Source organism: Littorina saxatilis, linkage group LG15 (genome assembly GCF_037325665.1).
Source record: "Littorina saxatilis isolate snail1 linkage group LG15, US_GU_Lsax_2.0, whole genome shotgun sequence".
Taxonomy (NCBI): Eukaryota; Metazoa; Mollusca; class Gastropoda; order Littorinimorpha; family Littorinidae; genus Littorina; species Littorina saxatilis.
Window position 1 is genome coordinate 48,870,057 of NC_090259.1, and position 16,697 is coordinate 48,886,753.

The 16,697-nt window shown below is 40.2% G+C and overlaps 2 protein-coding genes and 1 long non-coding RNA gene across 4 annotated transcripts in view; 2 read left to right on the forward strand and 1 right to left on the reverse strand.

The window, feature by feature from the left end:
- Positions 1-16,697, forward strand: part of LOC138949514 (uncharacterized) — a 725,664-nt gene that overhangs the window by 694,264 nt on the left and 14,703 nt on the right. The window contains exon 37 of one of the 2 annotated variants that reach the window (XM_070321340.1): positions 6,725-6,749. In XM_070321340.1, coding sequence (XP_070177441.1) covers positions 6,725-6,749 — 25 coding nt within the window. Of the gene's footprint in view, positions 1-974; positions 1,037-6,724; positions 6,750-16,697 lie in introns of those variants that run through there. The other variant, XM_070321341.1, reaches the window with a different exon arrangement.
- Positions 7,150-9,248, forward strand: LOC138949532 (uncharacterized). The gene is made up of 3 exons (XR_011450321.1): positions 7,150-7,540; positions 8,126-8,455; positions 8,605-9,248. It is a non-coding gene; the product is annotated as an uncharacterized lncRNA (long non-coding RNA).
- Positions 9,222-16,530, reverse strand: LOC138949522 (uncharacterized). The gene is made up of 8 exons (XM_070321365.1): positions 16,275-16,530; positions 15,767-16,049; positions 15,267-15,503; positions 14,961-15,037; positions 14,004-14,108; positions 12,839-13,041; positions 12,355-12,519; positions 9,222-11,705 (listed from the first exon to the last, which is right to left on the reverse strand). The coding sequence occupies exons 2-8, from the start codon at positions 15,960-15,962 to the stop codon at positions 11,432-11,434; spliced, it is 1,257 nt and encodes a 418-aa protein (XP_070177466.1). The 5' UTR covers positions 15,963-16,049; positions 16,275-16,530; the 3' UTR covers positions 9,222-11,431.

Consider the following 16,697-nt stretch of genomic DNA (forward strand, 5'->3'; position numbering starts at 1 on the left):
CCTTATGAAATGTGACCAAAATAAGGTAGTGAACCACTAAAAGTGACCATATCTCATGGTAGAAAGAGCCAATAAGCACCATTGTACTTCCTATGTCTTGAATTAACAGCTTTGTGTTGCATGACCTTGGATGACCTTGACCTTGGCTCAAGGTCACATGTATTTTGGTTGGAAAAATGTGTAAAGCAGTTCTTAGTGTATGATGTCATTGCTAGGTTTAGTTATTCAAGGTCAAGCATGTGAGTCGTATGGGCTTTGCCCTTCTTGTTTCACAATGTAGTCGTCAGTTATTAATTTGAATGCGACTCGATGTGAGCTTATCTGCAATAGCACGTTATTATGTACCTCTGACTATGCACGAAACAAACGGCTGTGGTTCACAAGAACTCCAGCGATGGCTTTTGACTGTTCAGAGGAACTTGCGATGCCTATAAACCGTCGTCTGCTACGAGAACCACGACCTTGCGTGACCCTGCTTCCGGGCTTTTCTTTTTTCAAACTTTCAAAAATTCGAATTGTACTGATCTTGTCTTGATGAAAAAATAATCATTGTATGATTTAAGAATGTTTGTGTAACAAGCTGTCAATTTATTATTTAGATTTTAAACATTAGGTCTAGCGCCAAAACGCACCATTGTCCGATTATCTCTGAGCAATCGGCGCAAAATTAATTCTTTAAAATATGCTCGCTCTTTACGTAGGGCACCTAGGATGTTCCCGTTTGGTGAGCGTTCAAATGGAAGGGTGTTTTTACTGTGTGTAAAAGCCTGACAGTATCTGTGATGGTTTACGGGAGGCTTACTGTGCCTTTAAGTCCATAGACATACATTTTTGACTCACCTGAGTAATACATTAGTCTTAGTTATGAGCAGTGTCGTATTTCCGCTGGCCGTAAGGTAACAAATTAAAATGTAACCTTGAGGTTATTTTGGATGTTTTTGAAGCGAAAACGTTAACATGTTGCATACTTGTAGGGTTTGATGATGCCCCGACGTGACACCAGCCTGGTTGAACTTCGTGGAATGGCAGGGTCACAGTGAGTGGGACTATGGCCTCGTTTCTCCGCTTTGGTGCTTTTGATTCCAACTTGTTTCCTGCCTTTCATGTTGTTTGTACGGGCGTATCATGTCAAACCGAATAATCGTCTGGTCAGATGGTATTCATGGCGATGATGAAGTCGCAGAATATTTCGACGGAATTGAAGAAGTTGATCTTCGAAGTCTGCAGGGACCCTTTGGCTGGCAGTGGTTCCTCGTCGAGAAGAAACCTTGTGGCGCAGTTTCCAGCGCTTGAGCCACATGTTTGTTGCTACAAAGCCTTGAATATGCCAATTGTATCGCCTTGCGCTGTAGGTCTTTATTCTTCACCACTGTCCTACAGCGCGTCCCTCTTCCAAGTATTCTATCGCACCTTGCTCAACTTCTTCATATTTAACTGGCGGTCGTGCAGACAACCTTGCTTTTTCCCTTTCTTTCCCGTTTTGCTGTTCTAACCTTCGCCGGTCGTCGTGGGTCCGTGTGGACCCAGAAGGGTGTTTAATTGCAAATATCTCTTAAACCAGTTGGAAATTTTTTTAATGAGCTTTTAAAGGTACTGAACTTGTCAAATCCAGGTGCACGGAGCCCCTGGGGCTTTTAGTCATACCTCATGCAGCTATCCGTTAGAAGAACTACCAAGTCTCATTGACTTGCATCCAAAGAGTCAAGAACTGCGATTTTTTTACGATTTTAATTTCGTACTCGGACCCGGCTGGTCTTGACCTATTTTTGGATCTAAATTTAGATCAGGTAGATCACATCATGCACAAAAAGACACGTCACTGGCAAACTATGTCAGACGTCATCGTGAGTTTGTGAAAAACAAAATAGAGGCTGGAATCACTCAGTTGAATCGAACTCCGACCAAACACCACGTAATAACTAGGTTAATTTATGCACTCGCGTGAACAAGAAACTGTCGAGCTTCACAGATGTCGTCGTTGGGTAGTTTTGGGTTTGTTTTACTACCATAGGAGGATTTTTGAACTGTAAATGCACTCAGCTGCAACAAAAACGCAAAACGAAGGCTGTGAGCTGCACTGTGCCTTTAAGAATGCCTCAGACACATAAAAAGCTCTTATGTTCTAAAAGATCATTAATTTCAGCGAGAAGTAATTAAAAAAACAAAGGTCAAATGTAGACAACACGGAAGACATCTTGGGGCCGTGCGGACCCATGTTTCTCAAACTGAAGGAACTTACATAAAAACTAGGGAGAGAAGTCACAAACCTTCAGGTATTGACTCTAAACATCATTTTCTACGATCTGTTTAATTTTGGAATTAATAAGCAAGTCGCATGGAGCGAAATTAATGCATAGCAATGTGGGTCCACACGGCCCCACGACGTCTACAGAAGGGTATTCACTTTTTTCCTTTTTTTGAGAAGCTTTACTCCGCACGGTAATAATTAAATTAATAATTTAATTTAATTACTTCTCGCGGAAATTTAACCACGGCGTCTACAGGAGGGGATACACGTGTTTGCTTCATTGGAAAGCATGGGTCTACGGAAGGGTATGCATATTTTTCCTTCTTTGAGAAGCATGGGTCCGCACGGCCCCACGATGTCTTCTGTGTGTAGTCGATAACCCGGTCAGGCGAAGGCTAATATGTTTCTGTGTTCCCTCCACTCTCTCATTCTTTTTCTGTCGACAGAAAACTCGCGGGCACATACCGAAACATTGCCTGCATGCAGCTTAGTTTTCAAGATATCTCAGGGTTTCCAGTTTGTATGTCACTTGTGTAACCGAGTGCCAATTTACTTTACTCTTTCTTACCGAGCTCAAACACTCAAGCAAACGACACAAGTTATATTACCAGGTCTTTTATTCCATACGATGAAATGGGGAATGTGTGGGATAACGGGGGTTTATTTTCAAATACAAAGCTTTCAATGTATTACTATAGGACTAAACAACTCAAAAAAAACAACGCTTTTAACTCTTCACTCTAAAACTACATTCTAAATTTTTCCTCTAAAGCTACCCTTTAAAAACACACTAAATCCTTCCCCCAAACTACACTCTACTCTAAATCCTCACTCTCAACTTTAATCCAAAAAACCACAATGAGACTCTAATCTAAAACAAACGAAATCTAAAAAAACAACCTAAAAACAATTCTTCAAAAAACAACCAAATCTACAAAAACTCTAACAAAACCTGACCAAAATCCCTCCACTAAAACTAACTGCTCCCCTCTAACGAAATCTAGTCTACGAAAACCTAACGAAACTAAAACCCGTCTAAAAAAACCGTCTACTGAACCCAGCTAAAAAAGAACTAACTGAATCTAACTACACCCCTCTAAAAAGAAAAAGACCTGAATCTAACTACACCCCTCTAGAAAGAAAAGACCTGAATCTAACTACACCCCTCTAGAAAGAAAAGACCTGAATCTAACTACACCCCTCTAGAAAGAAAAGACCGTCGCACGCTCCGCCATCCAGCAAAAGAATTCCTCACATCCCAAAGGATTTCAGCCTGTGACAGACATGTCACACAAGGCGTCCAGAAAACACACCACAAAAAATATAGGTTGTCTTCACTCCAAAGTTCCAAGCAAACAAAAAGACTCAGCCCATCACATCCCGCGTGCCTGCATCACTAGGTCAACACAAGTTCGACTCGAGGGGTGTCGGGCACCCCCACTTTCTTTAGTTGGTGTCAAACGTCACCTTCAACTATTCAAATTTACATCGCGGCGGAGGGAAAAAGGGAGATGGAATAAAGTCACCTGTCAATTGTTTCTTGTTCACAAAAACATTAATCACAAAATTTACTCCAGAGGCTTGTACCAAAAAAGCGATCGTTTTACCTATGCAAATTTTAGAATCGGCTCTTCCGCGAGACCAATTCAATAGAAACGAAACACAGTCTCGGAAACCTTAATGGATCCCCGATAGTACAGGTTTGAATCCTCGATAGCACAGAGGTACCACGAGTTCACACGGATGCACAAAAGTGCATGTGTACCGTAACTGTCGTTCCCAAGCTCACACTTGTATAGGATTTGTGCTTTGGCATGGCTGAACGTAGAATAGAAGGCAAGTGCTTGTCAACGAGAGAAGTGTAAAGCACTCAATAATATACGTCACTGAAGGACGTCACTGAAAGACATGACGTAATTTACCCTCCCCCCCCCCCCCCCCCCCCCGAAAAAAAAAGGCGAACCATCGAACTGTATGCACAAATCGTAGTTAAAGAAGGCCGACTGTCAACAGATTAAACCCCTCTGCACTACTTTTGGCCAAAAATGGGGGATGGGCGTTTGCTAGATACTGAGCGGGCGTTTGCTAGGGATTTCACAGTATCATTTACTTTATATCCAAAAAGCACATCTTGTTCAGTCAAATAAAGTTTTTACTTAGGGGAAAGGCTCCTAATATGGACCGGCTCCTAATATGGACCACCTCCTGTTCTGACAAACTAACGGCGCTAGTGCGCTCAAAACAATTTCATTCGCTGTATTCACCCTCTCTGGATAACTTGCACATGTCAAAACAGTTGCAGAAACACAAACCTCAAAACCGTTAGGTTTTTTCTCTTTTTTCACTTTTGGCAGCGTTCACTCTAAATTTGACGCCTAAAATGGACTCGTTTCTGTCTACAGCCAAAGCTTTTATCACACAAAAATTGCTATATATGACAGCTAAGACGGTATTTTTTACATTTTAGCAGTGTTGACCCCGAGTTTCTCCTGCAAATAAAAAATAATAGCAAAATCTCAAAGTATGTGCGAGTCCCCTAATATGGACTACCTTCAACAAGTCGAAGAAAATAAAAGCTAAAGGCTATTTTCATTAATTCATTAAGAAGCTTGCAGGAAATAACCTATAACTTGCCCTCGAGATTTAAAAAAAATATAACAAAAAGTCTTCTTTTCGTGGAAGTTGATAATTTCACATATCTTCACTCTGTTTTTGATAAGCTTCTTTAGTTTCCTGGTGTGCTTCAAATAATGCTCTCATCGACCCGAAACAGATAAATCTAAAGCATATTTTAATTAGTCTGACTTGTACACTAAGTTGTATCATGTTATTTTGAAGTATAGGGGGCTTTTTACAGTGATTCGTGAAGGCCGCTTGACTGGTCCATATTAGGCGCCCAGGCTCCTAATATGGACCATTTGTGATTTTTTTTCTGTATTAAATTTTTGCTGGATGTCTATCAAAGCTATTTCACTCTAATTAGTCCTAACGGTTAACGCTAAGAGAGAAGGACTACCAAACACAAAATGAAACTTCTTCTCAAAAAAACACGCTAGTTATCAGCATGAAACAAAAAGTGGTCCATATTAGGAGCCCTTCCCCTACATACATAACTATGTAATTGTGAACATTTACCCAAAAAGCTCTCATCTTCTTACAACTCCAGAACAAAGTGCTCAATAAATTCCATTTTCCACAAAAAGTGTACTCATTATTTTCTTTAATCTTCATTTCATACAATAAAATGTTGGTGGAATACACGTTACGCAAAATCTTCCACTGTAATAATCTTAATCGTTCTTCTTTTGTACAATGACGTGCCAAAATCCACTCATTTTGATCACGCTGAACTTAATATTTATTTTGCCTAAAGCGTTCAGCGCAGGGAATCGTACTTTTCACCGTCACCAGCAAGTAGCGAAAACTACAGGGCGCGACTGGTTGTCTGCTTGACGCTGGCTGGTGTTATTTTGTTCACTATCTCGCGGCTTGCTCGCTCGCGCGCACAAAGCTGTTTTTATGGCCCAATATTCAAACTGCCTTTTAACACAACTCTGTCCATAGTGAATGCATTCATTTCCGACCCATACATCTTTAACATGTACAACGTCAGCTTGAATCTAATGTTTTAAAAATAGCGTTTTACTTCTGTACACGATGGCCGGGTTATTAAATATACGTTCATCCAAAACGCTACTGCACTCGCTATAAACGTGCGTTGTATTTTCTTACCATCAATTCAATACTTCTTTCCAAAAGGGTGAATGTATTAAATTCAATCCAACGAAATCCGTAATACATCCTGAGCTTTTAAAACAAGCAAGATCCTTTCCCAATAAATTCAACAGAAAAGTCCGTATCATTTTCCACTTTTAAAACAAGCAAGATCCTTCCCCAATAAATTCAACAGAAAAGTCGATGTCATTTTCCACTTTTTAAACAAATCACTTTGCACATTCTTCGCCCATGTCAGCAAAAAGAATGCTTAAAAGTCATTCATATTGATCATCGTTGTGATGGATTCAGATCTGTAGCAAACTGTGTATCACTCACACATATCTGACTCCGATCTGTCTCACGCATGTTCGTTCCCTTTCATACAGAAATTGTAATACAAAAACAGAAATAGATAACAATGAGTATATTAATACACAAGTAACATATAATTATCACGAGTATAATCACAATTAAACACAATGTTTACATATCAAATATTCAAGAAATTAACAATCCACAATGACCAGTACCTTCACGAAGACGCAAACATAACACACAAACAATGTAGTTCGACGACGATGTCCAGAAGTTCGCTGAACTTTAAAAAATCATCTTTTCCCTAGTGGACGATGTAGCTGCTGGTTGTAGATGATGCAGCCAGACTTGATGAGAAGTTGCTTTGTTCTCTGCTTGCATCGTGCTTTATGTTCAACTGTATTGTGTTAAAACGCATTTTTTTCTTTTTTTCATTTTCTGCAGAAAAAAAAGATCTAAGGCTTGAAAGGTACGTGGGTTTGAATGTCTTCACAGAATAAGTTTATAGGACGAACCACCAAACACATATAGATGCACGCACATACACACACACACACACACACACACACACACACACACACACACACACACACACACTCCCTAACTCTCCCTCTCTCTCTCTCTCTCTCTCTCTCTCTCTCTTTCTCTCTCTCTCTCTTTCTCTCTCTCTCTCTGACATACACACACGCAATCTCACACAGATACTGTCTCTCTGACATACAGACACGCACCCACAAAAACACACACACACACACACACACACACACACACACACACCTCTTCTGTCGCTCTCTTTAACATAGATGCACACTGATTTCGAACATCTAAATACAAGTAGTTTCACTTATGTTCTTAAAGCCCCAGTATGCCGAAAATGGTTTACAGAACGATTCAAATCTTCTCACGATAAAAACAGTTTTAGCCTGATGAAACACACTAGCTATAGCCTACAACTACCTCTAATGCCGCATTCAGAGCCAATGAATAACATTTAATGGCCATTTAGAACAAGTAAACCAGACAAGAAATCATTATGTTTATTTGTACTCTGTGACATCGGAAGATACCAGTTTGTTCTGTGCGCATGCTCTGTGCCGTTTCCGGCAAGACGCCAGCCTTTCAGTGTTGACAGTAACACGGTCTGTTTCTTTTGAGTCTTGTCATATTTTGGCTTCGACGAAACCGTGATCACGGAAGACGTCTAGTTTTGTTTTTGTTGTGGACGTGAACAACAATATGTCGGAGTCTACGGGCACAGAGGTGAGTGTGTATACTTTTGTTCTTTCATGCGGCAAAAATCTGCTCACAAGACTTGTGATACATGTCGATCATGATGATGTCCTGGATCAACCTCATTTATAAGCCAGACGTTTCTATACATCAAAATAATAAGATTGATTTCAAGTGCATACATATTTATATGTTTGGACGTTTTAAGTGAAGAGGGGGGGGGGGGGGGGTGTAACGGTTACTCCGGATACCACTACACCACCCTTTTAGTTTCACTTTCGGTTCTGTGGTTACAGAAATATAGGTGGGCGTTAGATCGCATTTCTTCAGGTCTGAAAGCGAGTCATAGCTCATGTCCCAGTGGTTTTTTGTTTGAGATTTCGCCGAGGGGTAGGTCACTAGGTGTTCAGTATATTAAAATCATCCTCACTGTAAATTCGTTAGCAAGTCACTAACCACAGTTGGTTGGTTTGCTCTGCTGTTTTATAAATGTCATTGTGAACAGGATTTTCCCATCCGAAATTATTTTGTGTGTGTGTTCTGTGTGTGTACACATGAAGTGTTAGTTTGAGTTCAGTAGTATTTGATAATTATATAATAAGAAATCAATTTCAGGTTGATGCGGATGTCTCTACAGCCAGTAGTGGCTCACCAACACGGGTGTACCCCCTCAGTGAGGTGTCGCTGTCAGGAACCCCTCCAGCGAGGGGAACACCTCCAACGAGAGGGAGGGGACGAACTATTCGGCACAGGGGGAGAAGAGGAGCGACACTAACAGTTACAACTACAAGAGAAGCAAGTGATGGTGGAAGAGGGAGACAACCTGATGGAAGTGGAAGACAAAGAGGTGGCAGAGGAAGGCAGAGAATTCGACGCGGTTCCAGGGGACAGTTGGCCGTTACAAGTGCGCTTACTGTCATTCGTGACAGACGTTCTAGAATGAGAGTGAGTGCAAACTTCTTTTGTTTCTTATGTGATTTGGAACATGGTGTTGTTTACTGAAGTGTTAGTGTTGTGTTACTTTTTTTCAGCCCGACCCATGGAGATTGTAAATATGATATGACATTTGTCTTCTCTCTTATTTACTGTTGCAGACAATGATTGAAACTGTTAGCGAGCAGCGTCTGCGAGAGCTGTTTGTGACCATGCTGGAGAAGTACCCCAGCTTGGTCTTCGACGTTCTGGAGCCAGCCCCGGACAGACCAGACCATGGTCACCCCCCACCTGCTGGAGAGGGAGTGCCTGACTGGTGCATCTGTGGCAAGTGCCGCATAATGCGAAAAACGATTGAAGAAGTATGTTGCCGTAAGGCAACATGCCTCACACTCTTGGCCGTAAGTCAGTTGTATGTTTGTGTTTGTAGCACTTTCCATACTATCCATTTGATGCAGGTACAGTGGAACCCACATTTTCAGACCTCACAAAGTCTAAGAAATTCAGATCTTAAAAAGGAGGGAGTCTTACTCTTAAAATTGTTGTAAATTTACAGAAGTTATGAAAACAATATCGGAGAAAACAGGGTCTTAAAATGGAGTGAGTCTCCAGTATACTCAAAATGTGACAAGCCTTCAGATGGATAATACTATGTTTTCTCTCAATCTAATTTTGGTTTCCTCTTTTTTCCCAAGCTTGAAATATACAATGCCCCCTGCATAAACATTCATCCAGAAACAGACACTTGTGAGGAAAAGGAAGGAGAAAACAAAAAAAGCAACTTTAAATGGTTTTAATATATTATATATGTGTTTAGAGAGCAAACACATGGAAATTCTAACAATCCTGTATGCAGAACATATAAAACACATACATAAACTCAATTTCTTTACTGAAAAAAGTTAAAACCATCAGTGAGATTACATACCACACATACTTTTCAATATGAAAAGAAGAAAGGAAAAGTATATGGCAGATGTGAAACCACGGTTTCTATGTACAACAACAAATGCATATTTCTTTCTATAACAGGATTTTGAGGTCCTTATTCTGGATGAAGCTGTCGTGAGCCTGGCCAGAAAGTATCGCCAGGACATGATACGGGCAGATGACGAGGCAGACGACAACAACAGAGCCAATAGGCATGCAGCATATCGCCAGTTTATATTGTGGGTCCATGGGAGGCTTGGTGCGGGACAGAGACGTGTTATACCATCGTGTTGCGTTTGGAAGATCAGGGATAAATTTCCAGATGCATGGGGCCAATACACCGGATTTAAACCAGACCGTTTTGGCGATTAAACATGGTTAAAGCCATCCAGTATTTATAACATGTCAAATGTGTCATCTTTTCCTTGTATCTGTCTGTGGCAGTGAACAGTACAAGGCCAAAAATGGGGGCTGAAGGGTATTTTTGAGAAGAAAAAAAAAGAAAACTTTTATCTTGAAATTATGGTTAAATTTGTCACATAATTGTGTACGTGTACTTGTAAAATTTTTTATTTGAGTCACCTAATCTAAAAATTACTTTTTTGTTGCAAACACTTCGTTTGTAATTTTTTTTAATGGTGCTCAAATCAAATGCTGTAAATACTTTCTTCAAAGTACAAAAAGTCAGATTTACAAAAAGTCTACAAGGCCAAGAAACCTGGGGTTAAAATTGCAGAAGATACTAGTGAGTAATTACTATGCCTTTCCAATGGACCGCTAATTGTTTAACGGGGACCAAAATTCTTCGTACCGTAAATATTTATGTCAAAAATCATCAAGATCTGTCTGCCCTACAGAACATCTTTTTTGAGCCGTCCTCTGCCAAACACAGTATCACACAGCTCTGTGCCGCACCCACAACAAATGAAATTGAATATTGATCAGCAACAACAACAAAATAAGAGAAAACTCAAATAGTATGGCATTATCAACGGATGCGAAACCGAAACGTGTTTGTTTTTCTGCATTTTGTGTTCAAGTGCAACTTATGAACACACCATTCAAAAGCTGCTTTGGCGCGCGCCGGTGGGCAAAACGGGCAAAAGAGCAATGATTGTGTATACAAGCTTGGAAAATACCCACAATATCTCTAACCAGCCATCACCTTCCCATTATTCCCTTGACAGAGCTAACCTATTACCCGGATACATTTTTGCTTCCACTTTCAAACGCGTTCCGTACGCCACAAAAACATGATACTTGGCGCTTGTTTTAGCCCGTTGTTTGTAGAGTTGGCATTATCTAAAAGAATTATAGAGCATGAAAGATGGAACAATTAATATTACAGAGAGCAAGATGATGTTGGCAAAATCATGTTGTCTCAAGAAACTACAAGTACAAACATTTTAGTTGGGGCAACGACAGTACTGGGTTATTTGGTGTACGAAATGACTGTTGGTCGTCCAACAAGTTGATTTAGAGATTGTTAGCGTTGTATTATATTCATTACGACATAAGTTTTTGTGGACTGATTTTTTGTTTCTAGCACTACCTAAAATCACTGTGGTATAGAAATTATACATGTTGATTACACTGATTATAATTATGTTCTGATCTTATGATGTCTTTTTGTTTAAATAAAAAAAACTAACCAAACACTCATTTTCTATTCGGCTGAATGCAAGAAAATCTGGTTTTTTTTTAGGTTTTTTATGCTATAATTATGGTACACGTTGTGGATTAAGTTATGGTGTCCATTCTGTAAGGGTTTTAACACCTTGGAATATATAGCCTAACAAAAATATCTGAGGTCAATTTTAAAGATCCTGAATCTAAGATTACACAGGCAAAATGACCTGGGATAAAGCCTTCCAAAAATGGGAAAGTCGGGTAAACAAAGAAGTAATGAGTGGATTGCAGCAGATATTTATTTTTCACCAAACACATGCTGTAAACAATTGGAAGAATACAAATTCTGTTTTGTTCTTTCAGCTCTGAGGTATTAATAATGTTTGGTCAGAACTTTCTAAAAACTGGTTAGCTAAGAGGGTTGCAAGTCTAGTTTGAAGAAAAAGCTGGTGTGCCAGAAAATCTGGACACCTGCTCAGCTGCCAGCTGAGCAGTTGGGGGCGGAGCCTGACCCATGATGGTTCGGGCAATGCGGCGGGGATCAGCATCCTCCAGGTCTCTGCTCCTCTTCATTCCGCGTCTGTCCTGCATGCGCTTGAGAAGAGCCTGGAGGGTCAGGTCTTTTAGGTAGCTGTAGTCTTTTTCCTCTTTCACAGGGAACACAGTCCACCGTCCACTTTTTTTATTGAAGCAACGGTGGTACCTACCAATAAAAAAAATGTGAGGATATATTGACCAAAGCAAGCCTTACACAACAATCACTTTACACGCTGGGTCAATATATTCGTGATTGTAACATATATTTTTTCTCAATAACAACGTTATGGCAACATACCTTTTTAGTTTTTTGTAACACAGTTCTCAGTCTTAGCAACCCCCCACTAAAGTCTCGTGTTAGTACTTTGAAGAACAAAAAAAGGAGTATAGAGAATTTGTATAAAAGATACTTTTGGTTTACTGCAGCTTTACTGCAGTTTACGTAATAGTTCTAACCCACGTTCCACACTATTGCTCACATAGTTGCCTACCCTGTGTGAAATGTACCTGGAAACATAATTGATGTGTCTTTTTTCTCTGACTGTTTTGAATAGTTTTCTCTTCATAATTTGATGTTTTATGTTATGAACAAATGTAATGTGATTGCAATTTCTATGATTTCTTTTCATGCAGAAAAAAGGGAATAAAAAGGGATACCATCAGCTTGTTTGTGTCTATTGATGTGGACAGTGTATGTTGGTATGTGTGCTGAAGTAACCAAGAACACAATAACCCGTAACAAGAAACAAACAATTGAAACAACATAAAAACAGCAAAATAATGACAAAACAACACCATTTTAATATATATCTTACTGGATTTGTCCATCTGGTTTTGTTTTCACACTCCTCCCCAAATGGAAGTTGTGGTCCAGAGCAGCAAGGACATTCCTGATCCTGTACACTGGAGGCGTGTAAGCATACCTCTTGGCACAATACATGAGTATGTGCTGGTGAAACACCTCCAGGTCAGCTGTGCTCCTGTGTTGTCATAATGCACAGATGTCAGATATCATGGGTCTAAGTTCATACTACTGCTATCAGTTTTGTTACCATACCAAACTGAACATGCTATGCTCACTTTATCTGTGTTCTGATGCTGTTTTTAATAACTTGATAGCCCAGGTTTTTTCTTTACACACGGACAAACCACATGTTAATGCAAATACTATCACCCTCTTCTCGATTCCCAGTCAATAGCCAAATTCTGGTTATCCAAAAATAGTCTACATGAAAAATATTTTGTCCAAACTAGACTAAATGTAATAAAAAGATCCCACCTTAAACGAAAACAACTCACCGGAAGTTCAAGTAGTGTTTCACTTTACTGAGAAGGCGAGGGTGCAGGAGAATGTTAGCCAGTTCCTTGATGGTATCGCTGTCCTCTCTGGCGTCCAGCCAAGGTTTGTTTCTGTCACTGTCAGACAGCTCACCATGCTGGCAGCATCCAAGGGCCCACTCATGGTCTCCTGTGATGTGGTGCAAAACACCGCAAAGGAGCTCCTGTACACGAGTTTAAAAAAAAAAAGATACATACTCAAACAACCTTGCTACTAGGACTTACATAATCGATAAACTGAAGGCTGAAATATGTGGTTTAGTTACATATTGACAACAACCCCCCTCAGTTTGTATCCAGAGCAATTAGTTTTTCTATGCCTTGTTACACGAACGGATTTCATATATCTTCCTTGTTTCCTTATCTGAAATTTACCCCCAAAAGTCAACACATTTTATATGGCAATTATATAATTAAGTGCATGGGGTGACAGCTGTTTGTTGGCCATGGAGGTCAACTTTTTGAGTCACTTGAGAAAATGTGACTCTATGTAATCGGTCAGTGTTAGTCTGTCCGGCCGGCCGGCCGTCCGTAGACACCACCTTAACGTTGGACTTTTCTCGGAAACTATCAAAGCGATCGGGCTCATATTTTGTTTAGTCGTGACCTCCAATGACCTCTACACTTTAACGATGGTTTCGTTGACCTTTGACCTTTTTCAAGGTCACAGGTCAGCGTCAAAGGAAAAATTAGACATTTTATATCTTTGACAAAGTTCATCGGATGTGATTGAAACTTTGTAGGATTATTCTTTACATCAAAGTATTTACATCTGTAGCCTTTTACGAACGTTATCAGAAAAACAAGGGAGATAACTAGCCTTTTCTGTTCGGCAACACACAACTTAACGTTGGGCTTTTCTCGGAAACTATAAAAGTGACCGGGCTCAAATTTTATGTGAACGTGACTCCCAGTGACCTCTACACTTTGACGTCTGCTTTGGTGACCTTTGACCTTTTTCAAGGTCACAGGTATGCTTCAGGTATGCATTGTGTTGTGAATAGCAATTTCTTCCTGTCCATCTGATGCCTCATATAATATTCAGAACTGCGAAAGTGACTCGATCGAGCGTTTGCTCTTCTTGTCTAACATTTAAAGTACATGCATAGCATTAAAAAAAACATACCACAAACTGCCTGTGGTCTGTAGCTGTTCGGCAGGTGAACCAAAAATGATTCACGATGTCTTTCGTCCACTTCTGTAGAGCAGCATGTTTCCTTAGGCTTCCAAGCTAAAATACAGAAGCAAATTGTGCATTATGCATACAGCTACTTTACATACCTTTCCTAATCTATTCAATTTTACAACAATAACCATCTCAGTATTACTGCCCTTCCAATGCAAAATAAAGTTTACCAACATGGTGTCTTTTCCATATTGTTGGAAGATAGAACACTGAAGGTGAGATTATTGCATTTAACACTGTCATATAAGTTATAATAATGCTTCCATCTTGCTTGGTTTGATTTTTGGAATCTCTTTGTTATTACCCACTGGGTCATTTGTCTCAGGTAAAGCTGCTAAGGTCTTTGCAGTATATGGGAAGGTTGCACTTGCCTTCATTCAAGGAAATAATGATCATGAAACACCCTTTTGACCTCCCAATTTTAGACCTCCCCTGTTAAGACCTTACTTTTCCAGAATGTCTGTTCATAACCTCTGTAAATTCACCAACATTTTAACTTTAAGACACAATTTTCTCAGATTGTTGAAGGTCTTAAAAGGGGTCCCATTGTGTCTGTTACTTACTTCTATTCTAACAGAATAGGACATGAAACAGTTATAGACGCTTCTTTTATAAGTCTGATTTGGATCAAACATCGTATGACATAATCTAAATTCTCCTCAATTAGAACAGTTTTGACGCAGCATCACTCACTTATGTTGTCCGTCAGGTAAAACGTGAAAAGCTTTCATGAATAAACACTAAATTATCAGCTTATTACTTGCCATAAACAAAACGATTTAAATCAACCTTGTCACCCCCGTCGCGATATAACCTTGAATGGTTGAAAACGACGTTAAACACCAAATAAAGAAAGTAAAGTAAAGAAAGAAACCTTGTCACCATATGACAATATACCTTTGTTAGTTTCTTGCTCAGGTTCTTCGCAGCATGCCAGATGTCGTGCGAATGACTCAAAGCAGGATATGTGCCCTCTGAAATATAAGCAACAGTGTCGTTACTTTGTGTTTTAATTGTATAACAACACTTGGAACTGAACTAATTTAGTGCAAATGTAAGCTCACACAACAATGTATGTGTACTTTAAAAAATAAAAACCATTACTTGTCAAAAAAATGTTTTCTTCTGATAACAACCTGACAGATGTTAAAAAACCCAACAACAAAACTCTTTTTAAAGCTTTTGCCATTATTGCATACTCACTCATCACAGCTCCAATGCCTGTGTGTGCATCTGTGACCACCTCCTTCACATTGATGCCCTTCTGCAGGAGGTCACTCATTGCCCTGCGGAAGCCCTCTGTCTCCATTCGTGGCGACTTTCCGTCCGTCTCCCTCTTGTGGACAGTTTTGATGGTCAGGATGTTTTTGGTTTCACTGTCCATCAAAGTGTATGTGCAGTACTGGGCACAGTACCCAGGCGAGTCATTGCGGCCATCTCCTGCAAAAGACCAAGAAACTTACTTGCATGCAACTATTTTTCAAGGAGTGGTAACGGCCTGATCATCAATGCATTGCGGCTGGCTTGGACTTTCACTCTTTCAGACAGGATAAAAAAAATTGTCAAGGGAAGAAGGGTGGGTTTGGAATCACATTACATTTTCATGCGTGACAACACTGGCCATTATTCTTTCTGCCATTTTGCAAGAATGCAAGTAGCTTCCAAAGAAGAAAAATCACACACAGATCAAATCAATGAATTACCCAAAACAACTATCTCCTTGTTTCTAATTGAGTCCAGGACCCTGGTCTGGTGATCCTTCCAGAAATCATCGATCGTTGGAACAATGTAATGGCCCTGAATCTGGAAGAAGGACGTCCTTGAGAGCATCTTCAAGTTCAGGTGCTTCCCCAGCATTTCGATTTTGCCAAAATTGTTGCCCGATGTCACTATTGCCATTGCCAAACGGAAGTCCCCGCTGTGAAGGCGCCTGTTGAGAATGGGCTGGGAGCACCAGGTGTTGCTCACATGACCACTATCGCATACCTGTCAGAAAAAAACAGGATCGTAAGATTTTCATTGGAACCAGAGAGTTTGTTTTTTATGGACATGACCATGACTGTCACAAATAATGGCTAACTTAGTGCATTCCTTTGTATCCTTAATCAATCAAAATTCAGCTGTTCAGACGCTGATTCTCTTACTACTCAGTGCTGTCAACTAAAAAGGGTCTATTTATTGTGAATTATATATCTTGTGATCCAGTCTTACCCATTTGACTACAAAGCAGAGCCCACAAAACTGTGCTCAAGTGTGACTGGTTTGCCACACTTGTCACTGTCAGCTATGCAGGTGGTGATGGAGGTCAGGGCCAACTGCTTGACCTGCTCAACGGAGCAAAGGGCCATGGGAGAGCTTGCCACCTTTTCGCATTCCAGCTCATGTACCAGGTGGATTCCTCTCCCAATGAAGCCTTCCTCCTCTTCTTCTTCCTGAGGGTCCTCTTGCTTCAGTTCTCCAAAAAACATCCCTTCGAAGCTCACCTCTGTTGCCTCTTTCTGTACTTCCTCTGGGCTGAAATAAGTGAAAACAGTGTCACCAAAGCACATAAAGGGATGGCCTTAAAAAAAAATGCATTCAAAAGTGTATACAGTGGAACCCCCCTTTTAAGACCCCCCCCCCCCCAATTTAAGA

Bases quoted from the DNA above. Each gene is read 5' to 3' on its own strand.
- LOC138949522 (XM_070321365.1), bottom strand. From the start codon at position 15,962: ATGGCAATAGTGACATCGGGCAACAATTTTGGCAAAATCGAAATGCTG. The intron at 14,109-14,960 runs GTATATTGTCAT...TCTGTATTTTAG, and splicing joins TGAGCAAGAAACTAACAAAG to CTTGGAAGCCTAAGGAAACA. The intron at 13,042-14,003 runs GTATGTTTTTTT...ACTCGTGTACAG, and splicing joins CAGACCACAGGCAGTTTGTG to GAGCTCCTTTGCGGTGTTTT.